The sequence below is a fragment of the Madurella fahalii genome (assembly GCF_045866475.1).
Source record: "Madurella fahalii IFM 68171 DNA, scaffold_5, whole genome shotgun sequence".
Taxonomy (NCBI): Eukaryota; Fungi; Ascomycota; class Sordariomycetes; order Sordariales; genus Madurella; species Madurella fahalii.
In genome coordinates, this window is record NW_027263975.1 from 4,071,276 (window position 1) to 4,089,984 (window position 18,709).

The window sequence follows — 18,709 nt, forward strand, 5'->3', positions numbered from 1 at the left end:
AAAAAAAAAAAAAAAAATTGGCACCTCCGCAAGGCTATGCTGGAGAGCTGGCCGGGTACGATACCCGAAATTGGAATTTCCCTTTTAGAATTGGTTGTAGCGAGTGAGCACACTCTGGTGGAAGCCACTGGGCTTCATGTGCTCTCGTTGTGGTATGTGTGGTTTAGGCACTGCGATCACTCTAGCAAGAGTTACCTTAATCAGCGCCAATAGATGGTGCCCCTCAGGCCGGCTTGTATTGGTACCTCCTGTATCTTACACCAAAGATAGGGGACCAACGGTGAATATGACGCATGCAGGATTTATTGGTTGGAGATGCTTTAGGTGCTTTGTGACCTGTAAATAACGGATGTACAAAACTTTGTATGGTATCTTACCGTAGGCACCTGCAGCGTGGTGGCTTGCCTTGAGCCTTGGGGTAAATCGCAATGCTCAGCTCATGTCTCCCGCTGGTGGCCCGTGCTTCGTCACTGCACCTCGACTCCTGCCAACGACGGAGACGTCCAGGTCTCTCGGATTTGGCCGTTCCCATTCACTTCACAGACCGAAGCTTTCCTGCACAGATTTGGGGAGTTTACGGGAGGTCAGATCGCGCAGGCGGCCCTTTGGCCCCTCACCTCGTGGGCAGCCGTGAGGACTCAGCCGGCCTCATTCACTCGGTGCCTTTGCAGCTGCTTGAGCACTACGCTTTATTACTTCACTGGCCGGTGCAGTTCCATAAAGGTTGAGGTCTTTCCGCCGACCCGATGCCCGAGTCGCGGCGGTCCTGCCCATTCGCTCTACATCTTCCCGAGACCCGAGCATGGAGGACAACAATGAGTTCATGTCCCATCTGGGAGGGCCAGCCTCGCCTGCGCTCAACTTCCTGGTGGATGCCGGATTCGACCACTTTGACCTTCCTCCGTGAGTGTTCCCAATTTTCAGCTTCTCCCGATTTGTCGCCGCACACATTTGTCCTCCCTTTCTTGTCGTCGGGGCCTCCGGCTCGGCTTGGCGTACACCGAGCTCTGGCCGGTGTGGTAGTCCCGCGCCGGCCCAACTAGCGTAGGGTTCTGATACCCCATTCTAACACCCTTCGCCACACTCCCACCGAAGTCGTGTCATTGCACGCGGTTCGAGAGCGCGCATAACCATCAACGTTATTTGACTGACTACCTATACGATCGCGGCGGCCTGCCGTCGACTTCTTGATGGAAGCAAAAACCGTTCGTTTGCTGCGTGCTTCACTTCGGGCGTGGGATGCCCTCGTCACCGTAGTGTTGGGTGGGGTTGCGCAAGTGCCCGGTCTCGCCCGGCCACAGAGAGAGGAATCAGACTCGCTCGGCTGGTGCCGGATGTCGCTGGAAAAGGGAAGAAGCCAACCGAAACAACACTCTAACTCTCGAGACAGTGCTCTGGGCGATGAGTCGGGGTGGCTGCCAGCGGTAACTCGGTCCGAGAACCCCCGGAACTCCGAAGAGGATGAGCAGGCAGAATGCCGAGAATACGCCCTAGGTTGCTTTCCCGACATTTGTCCCGAGTATCTCAACAAAGTCGCCGCCGAGCGCCAGTGGGTTGCTGCAGATCTCATCGATTACCTCTTAGACGAACAGGAAAATGGCCGCTCGTATCCGAAGCGTTGCCGGCCACTCAAACGAAAACTGCCTGAACCAGATGAGGACGAGGCGGACGAGGCGCGCAAGAAGTTCGTGGCAGAAGACCCGAGACGGGCCGGTAAAGGTCACCATTACTTCAAGAGATATACCAAAGCTGCGTGAGTCTCTATGCATCAGGCGTTTTTCAGCACGCTGTTTTGCGTACATTGGGCTATCTTGTCTAACGCCTCGATAGCAAATCTCTTCTAAAGTGCTCGTTCCCTCAGTTCTACGTCTTAGATATTGAGAGGCTCCTCAAAGAGAATCACTACAGAGTGTACCCGACATACGTCGCGTTGGACAAAGCATGCTCGAGCAGCGATCCCAAGTTCCGCTTCAAGTCCAAGAGGGCCAATGCCAAATCTTCTCGGCCGGATCCGGCGGAGCCCGTCGGCGACGATGAAGCAGAGAACGACGCTTGGAAGGCGTTCTGTGCAGCTCGAGACTTCTGCCAGTCTGTAGCTGCCAAGGAAAAAGCCGAAGCCGAAAATTGGCAGCGCGCAAAGGACGAGGGGACCCTCTTGGACTGCGGATGTTGCTACAGCGAGTTCCCTCTTAACACGATGGTTCACTGCAACAGTGATGTTGCCCACTGGTTTTGCCGCAATTGCGCTAGGCGTCTGGCAGAGGATGCCGTCGGCTACCAGAAGTACCAGCTCGTTTGCATGTCGACAGACGGATGCGAGGGCTCGTTCGCGAAGGACCAGAGAGACTTGTTTCTAACCGATAGCCTGGTCGCCGCCCTGGATAAGATTGAGCAAGAGACGGTGTTGCGCATGGCCGCCATCGAAAACTTGGAAACCTGCCCATTTTGCTCCTATGCCGCTGAGTACCCGCCGGTGGAGGAGAACAAGGAGTTCAGATGCGAAAACTCGGAATGTGGTATGGTGAGTTGCCGGCGCTGCCGCCAGGAGACACATATTCCCAAGACCTGCGAGGAACACGCACGCGAGTCCGGCCACTCTGCTCGCCGTCTGATCGAAGAGGCTATGTCGGCTGCCCTGATACGCACATGCAATAAATGTGAGACCCTGATCTTGCCTCTTAGTTCGGCGCCTCTTGGCTAACGACAGACAGGTGGCACTCCGTTCATCAAGGAGAATGGCTGCAATAAGATGACGTGCACACGCGCCGGCTGCAAGAATGTGCAGTGCTATGTCTGCTCCAAGTCTTGCGACTATTCGCACTTCGACGACACCTCGAGGGGAGGAAAGAAAGGCAATTGCCCGCTATTCGACAGCGTAGAACAACGCCACGAGGCAGAAGTCCGGGCAGCCGAAGAGAAGGCCCGGAAACAAGTCGCCGAGAAGAATCCGGATGTCGACGTCGAATTGCTGAAGATCAACTTCTCGGAGCTAGTCAAGAAGGATGATGAACGTCGCAAAACGGCCAATCCAGGTCCAGCGCCGAGAGCCCATCCGGGCGTCCACCGGCCGGGTTTTCGTCGGCGAGCGTTGGGTACGTCCAGATGATGCCTGTTTACCGACTCCGTGTTTCCCAAGTGGTGCTCAATGTACGCGATGCTAATTATCACTTCAGTTGAGAGGGTACAAATCCCCGATCTGGATTGGCAAGCAGAGGGAGAACGTCTGCGAGCGCTACATGACGCACGACTGAATCAGCCAGCGCCGCCCCCTCAGCAAGCACCACCTGCTCAGCCAGCACAAGCGGAGCCTGTCAAACAAGCACTGGCTCCCCTTATGGCCTGGTTCCCAGAGGGGCTTCTACCCGCCTTGCCGGATATAGACCTCCCTGCACGGTTCAAGGAAGCGATAGGTGCGCAATGGGTGCCACTACAACCCCAGCATGAGCAACGGCAGCGATTGCGAATGCAAGCTGAGCAGCAGAGGTATATACGGGTACAGCAGCAGAGGCATCTACAGGCAGAGCAGCATGTTGGTCCTCCCCTGCCGCCTGGCCCGGCAGTCGCTGTCTGCGGGCCTCCGGGAGCGGGCCTAGTGGCCAACCCCGAGCAGCATCACCCCCTGGTCCGTTTCCATCCGGTTTTCAGAGACTATCCTATGCAAGCTCTTAACCCTCAGATTCCGAGAGCCAACCAAGTGCAGCCGCCAGCAGTGGGTTTCCACGGTGCTGTTGACGAGCTTCCTCCAATCCCCGAACCAAGCAGCATCAACGGCCTGCCTCGCTACCATTCGGCGAACATGCCTCCAGCCGAGGCGCTGATGCAAGTTCCGAATCCGGGCGCAGCCATGGCTGGGCCTGCTTCTTCCCTTCAAAACCCGCGGCCGGCAGGAGGCTTGGAATAGCGGTTGTTCCCCAAATCGGTCCCAGTCCGACGGGGAGGCGCGGCCTACAGAGAGGGCGTGGTAGTGATAATGCAACGCCCTTTAGTTTGCAGAGGAGGCCGAGACGGAGGGGATCATCAAGGGCGGAGAGCGGGCAGGACGAGAGGAAGTCACGGCTCCGCAACATTCCTATTCTCTCCACTTTGCATGTATTTGGTTGTATTGCCGGTTGGTTGACACCCGTTCCCTATCTTTTTTCGGCCTTTTTATTTTATTTTCTCTTTTTCCTTTTCCCATACCCCTCATCTTTCTTACTTCTCATAACCACATGCATACATACCAGGCAGGCTCATGGATTCGGTCGGACGGCGTCATGGGGGCTTCATCATTAGGAATACTCGTTATGGACTAATGAACCTTTGGGGACGGACGGTTGCCCATACAGAAAGGACCTTGAGTGGAGCCGACGTTTGCTTTGGGTGCCGGCGTGCCTTGGCTATCTAAACTTACTACAGTTCATAGATGAGTCTCATGGTTAACGCATTGGGTTGGTGGAGGGAGCGTCGGCGGGGGATGGGGTGGGATGGGATGGGAGTCCATTCGCTGCTGATTTTTTTTTTTTAGCACGCAGAACAGAGTTGTCATTTTCTCATTTGGTCCTTCGTTCAATTTGTTCGCTCAGATGGTGTGTTTCTGTTATCCGCCATTTACACACATGGGCGTGGATGCATCTCTTTTGTATCGTTGCCGTGCTAATTGGATACTGGACAGAGGTACTTTTGTTGCTTCGGCTGATGAGAATTTGCATGGTTGTCTCTTGGATTGCTCCCGCTGCCGCCATGATGTGCCTGTCTATCCTCGTTTCCTCGAACCATCTCTCCAACCTGGCCACATCCTATCCCAGCACCGGACCACCCAGCCTCCAATCCTCTCCCCCTTAAAACCTCCGTACACCTACCGCCCCCTCCCAAACTTCTCATGCCACTTGCCTCGTGCCTTCGGCGCGGCTGCTGCTTCGCCCCCGCCGCTCGCCTCCGGGATAAGCTCGATCGTCTCGTGGACTGTGGCAATGGCGTGGAGCCCGCTGACTCCTACTCCCTGCATCGACGCGTCCTCGTCATCTGTGGTGGGGGCGGCCGTGATTGCGGGTGCCAGGAGGTAGAGGGCGTTGGACGTGTTCTTCTGTCGGAGCGAGTAGGTCTTGCTGCTGCTGCTGCTGCCGTCCCCCGAGGGGGCTTTGAGGAGGGCTGCGGTGGGGGAGGGATGGAGGGTTAGGCTGTGAGCGCGGTCAGTGTGAGAGGGATGTAAGGTAAGTTGCGTGGCTGGGTGGGTGGGTGGATACTGCAAAGCTGCTGGAGGGGTAGGGTGCCACGGGTGGATGCCGCGGGGCTGGGGGGAATGGATGGAACTTACGTGGGAGGGTCTTGGCTTTCGAGGAGCTCGAGCAGCTCGGGCGGTAGCTCCAGGAGTTTATAGCCGGTTCCGTCGGCAGCGTGAGAGAGAGGGATGCCAGCGTTGTCTTGACTTGACATTGTTTCCATCTCGGGCTTTTCAACGAACTTTCGTTTCGGGGATCCGCGTCGGCGTTGGTTACCCCGCAGTGCGTTAGCGTGACATGGGAGCGACCCGAGGATCTGGGACCCCCTTGTCTTGCCAGCTGCCAGGGTTTGCGCGCGCAGATGTGCATAACTGAACTGAGCTTGCCCCGCATCGTCCCAGGCAGCCCCTCTCCGCCCCAGAGCTCGATGAATATGACGCCGATTTATTTCAGCGCTTTGTTTGTCTCCATCTCACCCGAGTCTCTTTTGCGCATAAAAACATACAAATCTTCTCGCTAGAAGATCGAGATATCTAGATTTCACAGTCTAGCCATCGCAGTTTAGCCGTCGCAGTGTAGTCATCGCAGTCGCAACGGAACAACAATGACGTCTGACCCGCTCGGTCCAGCCGCCGTGCTAGAGGGCATGGCAAACGCGCTGCCTACCCACGAAAAGGACGACACCACTTCAGACCTCAGCAGCTCTCTTGACTGCATCGCGCTATTTGCCCACGCTTGCATGGTTAACCTCGGCTTTCGCCTGCTAGGCTTCAACGAGGACCAGAAGATTGGTGCGTCTTCCTCCCCCGGTATCACTAGAGCGAAGCTAACAACAGATCGGTTACCCAGAATCCGAATGCGCGCGCATCGCACCCCGTCTGCCTCCACAATGGAACAAGTCCTTGAGCTCCCACAGCTTCGTGTATGCCCACACGCAATCGTCCATGCAGTTTGTCATCCGCATCGACCGCATGGGCGCCAAGATCGAGCTTCGTGGCCTGGCCATCGGCGACGAGCGCATCGCCCACTTCGACATCACCGCCCGAGACTACATCTCGTCTGCCGCGCTGCCGCTGCGCATCTCCATGACGGCCGACGGTACCGAAGACCGGAGCGATCTCGCGCAGAAACTCAAGAACGTCTTCATCTCTGAGGAGCGAATCAAAGGTACGTTGCCTCACTCTACCCTCGCGTCCCGCAGATCGACTAACATAACTGTCCTCCAAAAAGACTTATCCACGCTCCTCAAAATCTCCCTCGTCCAACGCCTCCTCCCCTCCCTCCACAAAGAAGGCTACAGCGAGCAACAACAAGAAGAACAAGAATCCCGCCGTCAACAACCACCCCCGCAGAACCCCCCACAATTCCCCCCTCACCTCCCAGAACCGGCCCAGCCCAACCCTTACCCGGCCCCGGACCCCCTCGCCGCGCCGCGGAACAACCCCATCCCCACAGCCGACTTCCCCCCGCCCGGCTTCGAGGACCCCTACGACATCAACCGGCCGCCGCGCGGGCCCCTCCTCCCGGGAAACGGACGGGGAGGGTTCGGCGGGCTCGGGCACGACGATCTCTACCCGGCGGGGCTGGGCCCGCACGATCCCATCCGGGGCTCGTTCACGGGCGGGTTTGGCGGCGGCGGGATCGGGCCGGAGGGGTTGAGGCGTCCCCCTGGCGCTGGTGGTGGTGGTGGTGGCGGCGGCGGCGGCGGACCACTCGGCGGCGGTTTTGGCGGCGGGGGCATGCATCCCACGTTTGACGACCCGCTTTTCCGGGGCCCCGGGAACAGAGGCGGAGACGAGACCTTTGGCGGGCAGATCCCGCCCGGCGCGAGGTGGGATCCGCTCGGTCCTGGGGGCCAGCCTAGGTTTGGTGGGGGACGGTCGGGGGGCGGTAGGGGGGGTGGGTTCGGAGGGTTTGGCGGGTTCGGTGGCGGGGATATCATTTGATTGTGTGTGTATTTTTGGTCTTGATGGCGGTCGAGTGTGGCACGGTCGATGGACTGACCAAGGAGAAGAGGCGTGAGTTGCTTGAGGTTTGCGGGGAAAAGAGAAGGAAACGGGTGGTTTCAAAGAACGGAGATCCTTGTAAGGTGATATGATGGAAAGAAGAGTGGAGATTGCAGGTGGCTATTGTACGATGGGGTATTATACTGCTTCATGATCACAAACGAACGTCTAGCATGAGATCGGAATGAAACGGTTTATTAATACGGTTCAAACCTGGTGTTTTACTACTATTCCAAGTGTCTTCGTTCTCCTCGTCCCAAGAAAGCGTAATATCTGAGTGTGTTTTATTGACCTCTAGCACTGACCTTGGGGCAACCGCATCGCCTAAAACGATACAAGGTACGCTTAATATCAATTCTCTGTTCTGAATATATTTATGGCCTCTACCACGCATTATCGCACGATCTGCAGCCTAACACCTCGCCGCGCTAATCACAGTAGAGCCCATGTTTAGACATCCGCTTTCCTGTCGCTATTTTCGCCCGAACCCCCTGCCCGACAATATATCGGTACCGTATATACGCTTTTGTGTTTGTTTCAAGGTTGGTCTGTTTCCCCCCCCCCCCCCCCCCCCCGGCGACTGTCCGATGTTCCTTGTCAGCTACACCGTCCCCTCATGACCAACATTACGTAGAAACCACCAACCCCGTCTTGTTCGGGGCCCGCTAGGATACCACACCGCTTCATTCTCCCGCAACGGACGGCACGCCTATAACTGCCGGCTCACCCGCCGCACTATACCAACTGTCAACCCTCCTTAACAACCTCTTTAGCATAACCTACATCGATGCTAATAGTCAGCACAACCCCGACGTTCCCCCCGACAGGCCCGTCTATTGCTGCGCGAGCTCGTGCAGCTTGGCCTTCTCGTCCTCCGTTAGCATAGCGAACCACTGCTGGAAGCCTGCGATGTTCTCGCGGGCCGCGCGGATGAAGAAGTCGGTCAGGTAGGCTTGCGTCTCGTCGTCGCGCTGGCGGGAGCTGCCGCCCTCGATCCAGCCCATCAGGTCTGCCTTGGTGCTGCCGAGCGACAGGTCGAGCGTATCGCCGGGGTCGTCCTCCCAGCCCTCGTCCCCGTCGTCCTCGTCGGCGTCGGCGAACTCGTTGGCTGCTGCCGCTGCCACGTTGGCGGCGGCCTGGACGCCCGATGCGGAGAGCAACTCCTCGATTAGTACCTTGAGGATCTTCAGGGGTGACGGAATGACGGTGTATTGGTCGGGGTCTAGAGTACTTTTAGCTGCGGGTGACTTGGACATTCTTGATCATGGATAGACTTACTTAACTTCGCCCTCGACCTGGTCATGATCCTGTCATTGTTCGTGACGATTAGGTCGCCCTTGACGTTAGTCTGGGCGAGGCGGGGGTCGTTCAGCGAGTAGAGCTTGGAGAGGGCAATGACACTAGGCGGGTCAGCAACTCATCAGACGTCAAGTAGTGTCTTCGCAAACCTACTTCTGTCGGATCTCATCGTAGCCCGCAAAGTTGATCGAGTTCTCGAGCCATTTGCTTAGTACAACCTGCAGCCCCACCTGCCCATTGATCTCGATGTCGCTCAGGAAGTTGACGACATCCTGAGCACCGACGAGGGAGAGACGGGCAAAGACCAGGATAAGGGACTGGATAAAGGGCGCTGCCTGAGCCGTATCCAGGCGGCTGGCGACAGCTTGGAGAAGCTGCGGTAAGAAAGGACCAAGCCTCTCTTGTCCAGCCTTCTCAACCAGCTCGGCTGCCAAGCCGCCGACTTCCGAGGCAGCATTGTCTTCAATCTCCCAGCTGAGGAGACGGTCGATGATCCGGAGGCAAACCTCGAGTCCGGATCGCCCTTCGTTATCGTTCCAGCCGAATACTTGGTGATGGTCATGCATGAGCATGTATTTGACGGCCTCGGCAGAGGGGCGCAGAATCTCGCCTTCGGTCGAGTTCATCAAAAGGCGGCTGACCTTTGGGAGTGTGCTGGCTACGAAACCGGCTGGGAGCGGTTCGGAGCCGTACTGGACGAGGAGAGACAACAGGTCGGCGGCCAACTACAACATATGGTCAGCACGGGCCATGCTTGGTACTACAAGGCAAAAACACAAACCGTAACCAAGGGGTCGTCCTGAGTGAGGTTGGCAACATCGAATGTCCCGGTGATGGATGGCAGAACCTTGGTGCAGAGGGCTGTATACAGCGAAGGGTCCTTCATGTCGTTGAAAGTCTTGGCAATATCCTCAAAGGTCTCGCAGACGATCATGGTTACTTGGAAGTTGGCGGCGCCGTGCTTGGCGATCAGGAAGAGGAGGTCGACCGCCTTGCTGTCCGGCTGGATGGCAATGCGGATGTCCATACTGATGGCGGCGCGGAGGGTCTCGAGCAGCGTGACGAGGAGGTCATCGGCGTCTTCGAGCTCGCTGAGGTCCTTGGCCTCCAAGAAGCGCTGGATAGCCAGAATGATGGGAACCTGCCGATCGACCGGGACCCCACCCTTGATGAAGCCCTCGACCGCCTTGACGCAGGAGACCTGCACAAGTTCGGACTCGTCTCTCGTCATAGCGTTGATGACGTTGTCAAGCAGGCCGGTAGCCGGTTGGTAGCTCTCGGCCAGGGCGCCGGCAACGAGATAACCGCGGGCGCGCAGCATCGATTCCTCCGGCCGATTGATGCAATAATTGACCAGCTCGAGGTAGGCATTCGCAATCTCGGGGGCTACAGGTTTATCCATGTCCTTGAAGTCGTTCAGAACAGCGTTGAAGAGGTAAAGGGCCGCTTCTTGCTTCTGCCAGCTTCCACCCTCTCCGGCAAAGAGCGTCTTGGTATAAGCAAACAGACCCTCCAGCGCACGTTGATCCAGCCACTCCCCGAGTCTGATCAGGAGATCACCGCAGGCGGTCCTGGCGGTGTAGTTGGACGACACGGAGGTCTCTTCGGAGAGGTAGAGGGAGACATCTATGTCCCATAACCCTTCCTCTTCCTGAGTGACCTGCGAAAACGAGACGAGCAGCTTCATGAGGTCTAGTACCCACGGAGTATCGTGGACGGCACCGCGGGCCGTAATATCAGCGTCGAGTTGCTTCTGCACAGGTGGGGCACGCATGCACTGGTTGAGGAAATCGAGAAGGTCTAGAACCAGGAAGTCTAGGGTGAAGGGAAGGCCGTCGATATCCTCCAACCGGCTCTGCGCGTCAGAATCAATGAATAGGGCCTGGTACGACGGGGCCAGCCTCGCAAGCTCCTCCCAGGTGGCTGTGAACAAGGCGGTGCTCTGGGGTAGGAGGAGGGAGGGGAACACGCTCCGGACCTTGATCAGCGTCTTGACGGCCTGATCCTTCAGCGCAACCGGCCCATACCAGCTCTCGGGTTGCGAGCCCGAGTCGCCGAGGGGCGGGAGGCCCGACTTGATGACCTGCTCCAGGAAGGGCAGCCATCCGCTAAGGACTTCCTCGGCAAACGTCTTTACCTCCCTCTTGTGATCTTCCTTGACAATGTCCATAAGGTCAAAGCAGCTCCGGAAGACCAGCACGGCCAAGCTGCGGTGGGTCTGCTTGCGGTTCTCGTTTAGTGCCACATCGTAGCAGGCCTTGATGATGTCTCTGGCCAGGCCGAAGAATTGCTCGTCGGTCAGGCTCTCCTCGACAAGGTCTTGCAGGATCCGGAGCGCACCGTGGAGCTGGGCATCGGTCCCGGCGGGCATAACACCGAGTACGGAGGGAAGGAGAGCAGGCCAGTTTTCGGGGAAGTCGGCCATGGCAATCTTGGAAATGACATAGCTGTAGGGGGGGTTGGGGTTGGGGAATGGTCAGCTCCCCGAACCAGTCGTTCTGGCAGAGAAAGCTCACCTGGCTGCAACCTTGACCTTCCGCTCATCTTCAGGGCTCAGCACTAGCTCTAGAATCACATTGCGGAGTTGGTCCTTTGTCGCCTCGGGGATGGGGATGTGAGCGACACCGCTGTCATCTGGGCCCCAGTTCTTCTCGATAAACTTGCGGAGGTATGTCAATGCAGACTGCCGGATCTCGACGGGAGCAGCCGTGTGCACGCCGATGCGAGCCAGGGACAAGGGGAATTCGGGGTTCGTCTGAGCATGCAGGAGATCGAGCTCGGCCTGCTTCCGGGGACCCTCGTTTTTGTCCTGCGTGTTGGCGAGCAGCCGTACCAAGTGCTCATCCATCTTGGCCGACCGTTCGGTTTGTTTTGTTTTGTTTTGTTTTGTTTTTCCTTTTTCTGTGGTTATCAGTTTCTTGGGAGAGCAGTTCGAGCCAGCAAATCGACTTGTTCCGGACAAGAGGCTCTGGACTCGGACCCGGGGACGCGGTTGTTTTGTTTGTTTGTCTCGTCCAAATGGCGGAATAGCGGTGATGCGGGGCGGAATTTGTTCGATCAACATGTGGAGTCCGACCGCGGGGCGGGTCGGGTCTGAGACGCGCCGTCGGCGACGGTTGTCTGGGTGGGGATTAGTGGACATAAATAAGCTTATGCCGGGCAATGCAGATCGCCGCCGCCGCTCTCTTTACTGTAGCCAGGCCCGGAAAATGAAGTCACATGCTTTGGTGTTGCAGGAGCTGGTGCTTTGTCGCGCGTCTTCAAGAACCCCGCGTTTTCCACTTGCTGCTGCAGGGGTTTAGGCCTTTCGGTCAGTTCAACGCAATCCGCTGCACGGAGCATTGACCGATACGTCAACCTTGAATCATTGGCTGCGTGTCCAATTTTGCACCTTTTCTTGCTTTTTCTTCCCCTTTTTTTTTTTTTTTTTTTTTTTTTTTTTCCTTTCTTATTCCTGGATCGGAGAAAAAACCAAGAGGACGCCGACAATGTCCCCTCCGTCCCCTCCACCCCAACCATCCCCTAACCCCGACTCTTCTTCCCTTCCCCTCGACCAATCCCACGAGCTCCTCAGCTCCTTCAGCTCCTTTCTCGCTGTCGCAATCCACAACATTCTCTACTACCGCAATATCTACCCGCCAGCCACCTTCCTCTCCACTAGAGCCTACAATCTCCCCGTGCACCAGAACCGCCATCCCAAAGTGTGCGGGTGGGTCAGCGATGCCGTCGACGCGGTCGCCGCCCAGCTGTCTACCGGCCATGTCTCGCGCATCGCGATAGTGATCCATTCGCCCTTCAACCGCCCTTTCCCCCCTCCCCCCAAATCCAATCCCCAATCCCAAACCCCTTCTCAAAGCCCCAAGCACTCCCTCCGCCCAGGCTCGGTCCTCGAACGCTGGCTGATCGACACGTCCCGCTTCCCCACTTGGCCCGACAGCAATAGCACTAGCAGCAACCTCCCAACAGCCGCCACCACCTCCCGGGCCATGCGCGACTTCTCGCGGGTGCTAGCGAAGGAGTCCCGCACCGAAGAGACGCGCGACACGCTGCTGCTCGCCGACAGCGACGCCCTCCGCTGGCCGGACCTCGACGAGCAGCTCCGCGGCGCGCTGCGGCGGATGGCGTCTGTCGCAGAGCGCATGGCCCGGCTGCCGGACGGGTGCACCTTCACCGTGGCGGTGGAGTTGGACGAGGAGGGGAGGGCGCCTATCGGGGTTCGTAATTCTCAAAACCCAATCAACCAAACCCCCCCCCCCCCCCCCCCTTTCCCCGCTGTTGGTTACGCTTTGCATCGTTTGGTCAGCTTTGCTAACGTTGAATAATAATGACCTTGGAACAGCACCCACAGCCGTGGATCCCGTCAGAGCCGAACCTCCAGCCCGCGAGCAAATCCAAGGACCAAGCCGGGGATGATATAGGCGGGGTAAAGACACGGCCGATACGGTCAGTGGAGGCAGGACCGCTATTTTTTGAGTGCTGGGTGGAGGAGGGCAAGGCAAAGGACGTGTTAATGAGCATGATGCAGGGCGGCAGAAGAGCAAGTCAGTTGTCGACGTAGCCTTTTAGACCGTGCCTTTTCACTCTTCTATAAATTTCCACGATGATACCCATTCATAAGAGAATCGAGACGAGTAGTTTGCAAACCATCTTCAGCAATTCCCAACTACCTGCTTGCTATGCGTGTTCTGCACAATACCTACCGCGCGCTAAATAAAAACATAAAAAGCTTGGGAAATCCCGGCATCATATCATACATCGGCCGGCCCCATCCTTTGTCGTAGAGCAAGCCATCGTCAAAACACAGCACAGACCCCAACGGCCCGTACGTAAAAGTCCAACAAACCCCGTGCTAGAACCAAACCCCTCTCTAACGCCTTGAACAGAACGCCCCACCTTTTGTATATACGAGAAGAAGAGGGAAGAAGAAATCCGCTCTACCGCCGCGCAGAAGAGAACACAGGATATAATCACCCACCCACACAAACCACCACAGCTGAAAAAGCAGGACCTTCAGTTCCCTTCTCCGCTCCCAGCACCGCCACCATTTGTAGCCGCCGTCATCGCCGTCGCCGTCGCCGTCGCCGTGGCTCCCTTCAACAGCATCCTCAGACTGACCATCTCCCTCTTCAGCCTCGCATTCTCCTTCTTCACCCTGACCGTCTCCTCGCCGGCCTCCTTGAGCTTGCTCATGAGCTCCTCCTTATCCTCGCGGCCCTTCCCCTTGAGCGCGCGGACGATCTTGCCCAGCTCCGAGTTGAACTTCTCGTACAGCAGCTCGTTCTCGGCCGTGGCCTCCTTGTACAGCTGGTCGATGGCCTTGACCTTGGCCTCGGTCGCCTTGAGCGTGGCCTCGAGGTCGCGCTGCATGACGGCGTGCCGCTCCTGCAGCTCCTGCACCGCCTGCGGCACGCGGTCCTCGAGCGCCTTGACCGCCGCCGAGAGCCGCCGGATGTCCGACGTCGCCGAGCGCGGGAGCGACGAGTTCACCCGCGCCATGTCCTCCGAGATACGCGAGAGCTCCGTCCTGAGCGACGCGTCCACTTCGTCGACGGCTTTCTTTTCGGTCTGGAGCCGCTCGCGCAGCTTTTGCGGCGACTGGAGGCGGAGCTTCTGGCTGGTTCCGGGGGGCTTTCCGGGGCTGGTGGATGGGCGGATGGCTGATTCGGGCGAGGGAGGAGCGGGGATGCGGGACGTCGGCTTGAGTGTCGGGATCTGAGAGATCGTGATTGTCTTAGCGCGTGTCCTATTCTGCGTCGGCTTATCACTATCCGTAGATTCGGCAGCGGATTGCTCAAGTGGATCTCCCGAGTTCTCGCTCTGTCTAGAGGTGCGTAGAGGCTGTAGTTGGCACTGAGATTGCGGGCTGACTGGTATCTTGGACGGGGATGGCGTTCGGGGAGCCGAATTAAACTTCTCGGCAGTTTGCTGCTTGTTAAGACGGAGGGGCATAAGCGGCGGCTCGTCTTCGTCTTCCAGACTTGCTGCCGCCATGAGAGACTTGAGGTCGGATAGTGAACTGCGGCGTTTCTTCTTGAACGGCTTGGGATCCGGAGGCTCGCCCATTTCGGGCTCGCCGATAGTCTCTAGCAGCCGGTGAGAGCTGACCGGTCGATGCTGGATATCGTCAAAGGCGCCAGCAACGGGAGGCCGATCGCGAGACCCTGGCCGGCGCAGCCTGTTTGGAAGTGTGTAATTTGCTCCCATGTCCACCGACTTCGACCTGCTGGCTTTCGAGAGACTCCCACCGTCCCCAGAACCGGGGGTTCTGCTGTGCTTGCTCAAGGTGCGCCACACCGAGGGCCGCTCTGTTTCGGCCCTGCTGTTTTGACGTAACAGCGTGTCGAAGCCAAACTTCCTCCGAAGGGACGATGTATTTGATGTCATTGATCCTGTTTGCGATTTCAAGCTCCGACTGCTTGCATTGAGGGAGCTATACACGGAATTCTGCAGGTTTAGCAAGCTTGCGAGGGGATCGGTGTTCTCGAAAATGCGGTCGCAGTCCTCGACGAGACGATCAAGGAGGTTGATGTAATCGGATGCGCTTCCATCATCGACCAGCATCTCTGCGAAAGCAAGGGTCAACGCGCCTCTATCACCATCGTTTCCACAGCCGTCAAGGAGATCCGCGAGCAGCTTGATGAGGGCGGTGAAGGCCCGGCGGTTCTGGGGGGCCATGTCGCTGAAGATGAAGCGGACAAAGTCGGCAAACTCTCCCGGGACCTTCTTGGAAGCGCGCACCTGGAGTGCCTCGAGCGCCTGCATCGTCATGACGGGTCCTATCTGCTCGCGCCAAGCGATGCGGATAAACTTCTCAAATGCTGCAAAGATGACTTCGGTTCCTAGCTCGGACGCGGCTTCTAGGTCAAAGGGGAACTCAATCAGGCGGTTGTAGAGGTCATTGACGGATAGCTCGTCGGCCATTGACCGGTTGAGCAAAGTGCGGCCGATGAAATAGCCTTTGCGCGCCTGCATGTTGGCCACGTATCCCGTAAAGGTCTGCTCCAGGCGAACCAGAGGGTTTTCTGGCGGCTCTTCTTCCACGGTGAGGCGAGGGATGTCCCTGTCTTTGAGGGAACCGATCACTACCGTCAGATCTCTCTGGCTGTTCGAGCGGGCCCGCTTATGCCTCGATCCGGTAACGACCACGTTGTCAACGGAAGTGGTGCTGGACGACGCAGCATTTCCCACCAACAGATTTGACAGCATCTTGACTGGGGATGAAGACAGAAACGACTTGGTGTTCTTTTCTATCTTGGATGCAATGTTAAGGGCGCGTAAAACCTTGGTGTAGTACGAAACCAGGGCTGGGACGAGCCTAATGTTGGCTACGCTGAACTGGGTGCTGAGCAGCTGTATGATCCGTCGGGAGAGGGTAGGGAGGAAGTCTTCCAGCGCGATGTCGTCTGTGAATTTCTTTCCGTTTAGTCCCAGCGTATTCATGGTTATCTTGCGCATGTCGCCACTCCTGACTTCGACGACGATTTCCACGCCGTAGTGGCCGACAGGCGCCCCCTTGGTGCCTTTATCGTTGTCCAGGACGACGCGGATGGGGGCCGGCTCCCTGCGGCCCTCTATGAGTTGAGTGGCACCCTCCTGAAACACAGCGGCGTGCAAGCCAAAGTTGTTATCCGGCATCCTGACCGTACGGAGAGTCCATGTTGGGTCTTCCCTCTCTTTCTCGGCGAACCGGCCTTCGATGCGAGCTTTAACGACATCCTCACCCCATTTGGTAGCTTTCCCCTCGTATGCATCTTGAAGGAGGAAGCACCGCGAAGTAATGGCTTTGCTGGTGAAGTACTCAGCAGCATGAGCGCCTCTCATCTCCTGGGTTGACGTCATCCAGATGAGGCGGCCGTCCTGTGATTCCGTGAAGCGGACGTCGGCTAGGTTATGCCAACCCGTAAAAGCAAATTCCCAAGTTCCCGGCCCGCCGGCCACGTTAGTCATGGATGCCAGTAGACCAGCAGGGGACGGCTTGTCGATCTCTCGCAAGAAATCGCGACCGCTGAGAGCCGAGTTCCCTTTCTTCTGAAGAATGACGACGCAGTCAGAAAAGAGAAGGAGAATGCCAGGCCGGTCCGGTATTTCCGAGTTTTGTGTACAGGAGACGTACGGCGCGGCTAGCTCGACAAAGTCGGCAGCCAGCATCAGCCGTCCCTGGGGCTCCAGGTCCAGCGGCCAGCACTCGACCATGGCGCGCAGGCGATTTGTGACGTGGGGCTTGTCCGGCATGGGGTCGTCCATGGAGCAGATATTTGTGATTATGTCTCTGGCTCGTAGGAGAAGCTGCAGCGCGGGGTGTGTGATGGGGAGGCAAGCGACGATCTGGTCGATGAATAAGCTATACCGGGGCAGGCGCTGTACCGGCTCAATGAGGAGAGAGCGGACGGTCTGCTCCCCAGTTTGAGCCACCCGCTGGCGGAAACTTGACTGCTGGTCAAGGAAGGAGTTGAGGAGCTGGGGAAAGTTTTGGCTGGCGCGAATGTAATCCTGGTAACAGTCTGTGAACCTGGGGAACCATTCGAGGAAGATCCGTGCCATCGCTAGAACACCGCTTGCATCCTTTGCTTTGCTGGAACCGCCCATCCTCGTTGCGCCGAAAGGCAGCTCCATATCCCGGAGCGCCTCCTCCTCAGTGTCGTCCATAACGCGTCGGAGTTCCTCCATAAACGCCGAGTTGACCTCAAGTATGCTGTCTGCCGACTTGGGAAACAGCTTTTCCAGATCCTCTTCGGATGGGCTGGTGCTCCCAGCCGGGCGCTGCTTTGCGTTCTGGCGGAACTCGTTGGCAATGCGGTTGACCAGCTCGTTCAGCTTGAGCACGTAACGCTCCTCAGTGTCGACCAACTCGCCCATCTTCATGCGCAGCTCCACCTTTTGGTTCTTGGAGAAGGACTTGGTCCGATTCAGCGAGGTTGGCCTTGATGGCGCTCGCCGCAGCTTAGATGTTGGCACGAATACTGGTTCGCCAAACAACTTGACGAAGGGAGTGTAGCCGCCATATTGTCGCAGAGTGGGATCCAGAATGTCGTCCTCATCGTCGGGCACGTCCTCGAGATCGGCATTGTCTAGGGGTACGACTGACCCCGGCGGGAGAACAAGATCAAGGTCCACATTGTTGATGTGCTGCGTCCGCAAGGCATATTCTAAGATGCCGATGACTTCGGCGGTGTTCTCGGCCTGAACAGCGGCTTTGGCGAGGTCGGCGGCATGCTGCTCGCCAAAGAGAGACGGCGCCGAGCCCGGGCGGCGCGCACCCGTCGTCGGGTACTGGTTCTTCAGGTGGTTCTTGACGACCTCGGGCAGCTCGCTAAAATATTTGTAGAGACCAAATGCCAGCCCCCTGCATATCTCATCCCCCTGGAACTCGCGTGGTAGGTGTTGGACAACGCTATAGAAGGGAGAGTTTGGAGAGACGGTGATGCGCGGGAACGATTGGTAGCCGGCCGGGCTGTAGATGTGGATCTGGATTCGGGAGCTGTTCAGAGTATAATTGGCGGTGGTGGAGGGGCCGTGGAAGATCAGGACGGGGAGATGGCCGAGCAATGGGTCGCTGGCGTAGTATAGAGTGACGTGCTCTGGCGAGAGCGCCAGCTCCTCGGTGACACGAACCATGGCCGCTTCAATTGGCCACGATCATGGCGATGGAGAGGCGGGAAGAAGTGATTCGCCCTGCAGGCGGCGGGCGAGGATTATGTGCGGCGCAGGTCGCGGCCGGAGAGACGAGGGGCTGGGGAGCCGAGGGGGAGGAGCGAATGGATCGGACCGGATCGGCGGACTCGTCCGAGGTAAACAGTGGCGGCAGGCCTCGTGGTGACTTTCGCAGGTGACTTCGCAGGTTCGCGGCGGGACACTGCAGGAGTGGCGGTTGGCTTGTTTGGTGTGAGCAAATGAGCTTTCCTCGTACAGCCCGAGGCGCACGGCAGCGACGGCGCCTTTGCCCTGTTTGCGCCGGCCAAAAACAAACAGCTACGAGCGAGGACAACACAATGCAAGGGATAAGAACTGGCGCCACCGGGCTCGGGCAAACACAGGCCGGAAAAGGAAATAAGGATTGTACAAGAAAAAGAACGAGGTTGCCGGCGAGAGCAGCAGGCTCCGGATTCGCCGATCTCGAGCGAGGGGAAGCGTCCGGTCCTTTGGGCGAAGCGGGATGCGGATGTGGGAAGTGGGATGTGGATGTCGGGTTTGCTGCTAAGAATGGAA

General features: G+C 57.7%; 6 protein-coding genes across 6 annotated transcripts; 3 read left to right on the forward strand and 3 right to left on the reverse strand.

Annotated features, from left to right (window-relative positions):
• Positions 1-802: 802 nt before the first annotated feature.
• MFIFM68171_09802 (Ring finger) lies at positions 803-3,901 on the forward strand (the record flags this gene model as incomplete). The annotated part of the gene is made up of 5 exons (XM_071065221.1): positions 803-903; positions 1,391-1,753; positions 1,831-2,657; positions 2,712-3,092; positions 3,174-3,901. 5 exons carry the CDS (start codon positions 803-805, stop codon positions 3,899-3,901), a joined length of 2,400 nt encoding a protein of 799 aa, XP_070921322.1.
• Positions 3,902-4,834: 933 nt separating this feature from the next.
• On the reverse strand, positions 4,835-5,412 carry MFIFM68171_09803 (Sister chromatid cohesion protein DCC1; the record flags this gene model as incomplete). The annotated part of the gene is made up of 2 exons (XM_071065222.1): positions 4,835-5,156; positions 5,294-5,412. 2 exons carry the CDS (start codon positions 5,410-5,412, stop codon positions 4,835-4,837), a joined length of 441 nt encoding a protein of 146 aa, XP_070921323.1.
• Positions 5,413-5,802: 390 nt separating this feature from the next.
• MFIFM68171_09804 (PI31 proteasome regulator N-terminal-domain-containing protein) lies at positions 5,803-7,144 on the forward strand (the record flags this gene model as incomplete). Its single annotated transcript, XM_071065223.1, has 3 exons — positions 5,803-5,989; positions 6,048-6,365; positions 6,429-7,144. The coding sequence occupies 3 exons, from the start codon at positions 5,803-5,805 to the stop codon at positions 7,142-7,144; spliced, it is 1,221 nt and encodes a 406-aa protein (XP_070921324.1).
• An 893-nt stretch (positions 7,145-8,037) lies between these two features.
• On the reverse strand, positions 8,038-11,351 carry MFIFM68171_09805 (Importin N-terminal domain-containing protein; the record flags this gene model as incomplete). The annotated part of the gene is made up of 5 exons (XM_071065224.1): positions 8,038-8,426; positions 8,483-8,604; positions 8,657-9,228; positions 9,285-10,950; positions 11,020-11,351. The coding sequence occupies 5 exons, from the start codon at positions 11,349-11,351 to the stop codon at positions 8,038-8,040; spliced, it is 3,081 nt and encodes a 1,026-aa protein (XP_070921325.1).
• Positions 11,352-11,991: 640 nt separating this feature from the next.
• MFIFM68171_09806 (DNA polymerase zeta processivity subunit) lies at positions 11,992-13,061 on the forward strand (the record flags this gene model as incomplete). Its single annotated transcript, XM_071065225.1, has 2 exons — positions 11,992-12,717; positions 12,843-13,061. 2 exons carry the CDS (start codon positions 11,992-11,994, stop codon positions 13,059-13,061), a joined length of 945 nt encoding a protein of 314 aa, XP_070921326.1.
• A 452-nt stretch (positions 13,062-13,513) lies between these two features.
• Positions 13,514-18,118, reverse strand: MFIFM68171_09807 (Rho guanine nucleotide exchange factor gef2; the record flags this gene model as incomplete). Its single annotated transcript, XM_071065226.1, has 1 exon — positions 13,514-18,118. The coding sequence occupies one exon, from the start codon at positions 18,116-18,118 to the stop codon at positions 13,514-13,516; it is 4,605 nt and encodes a 1,534-aa protein (XP_070921327.1).
• Positions 18,119-18,709: the final 591 nt, after the last annotated feature.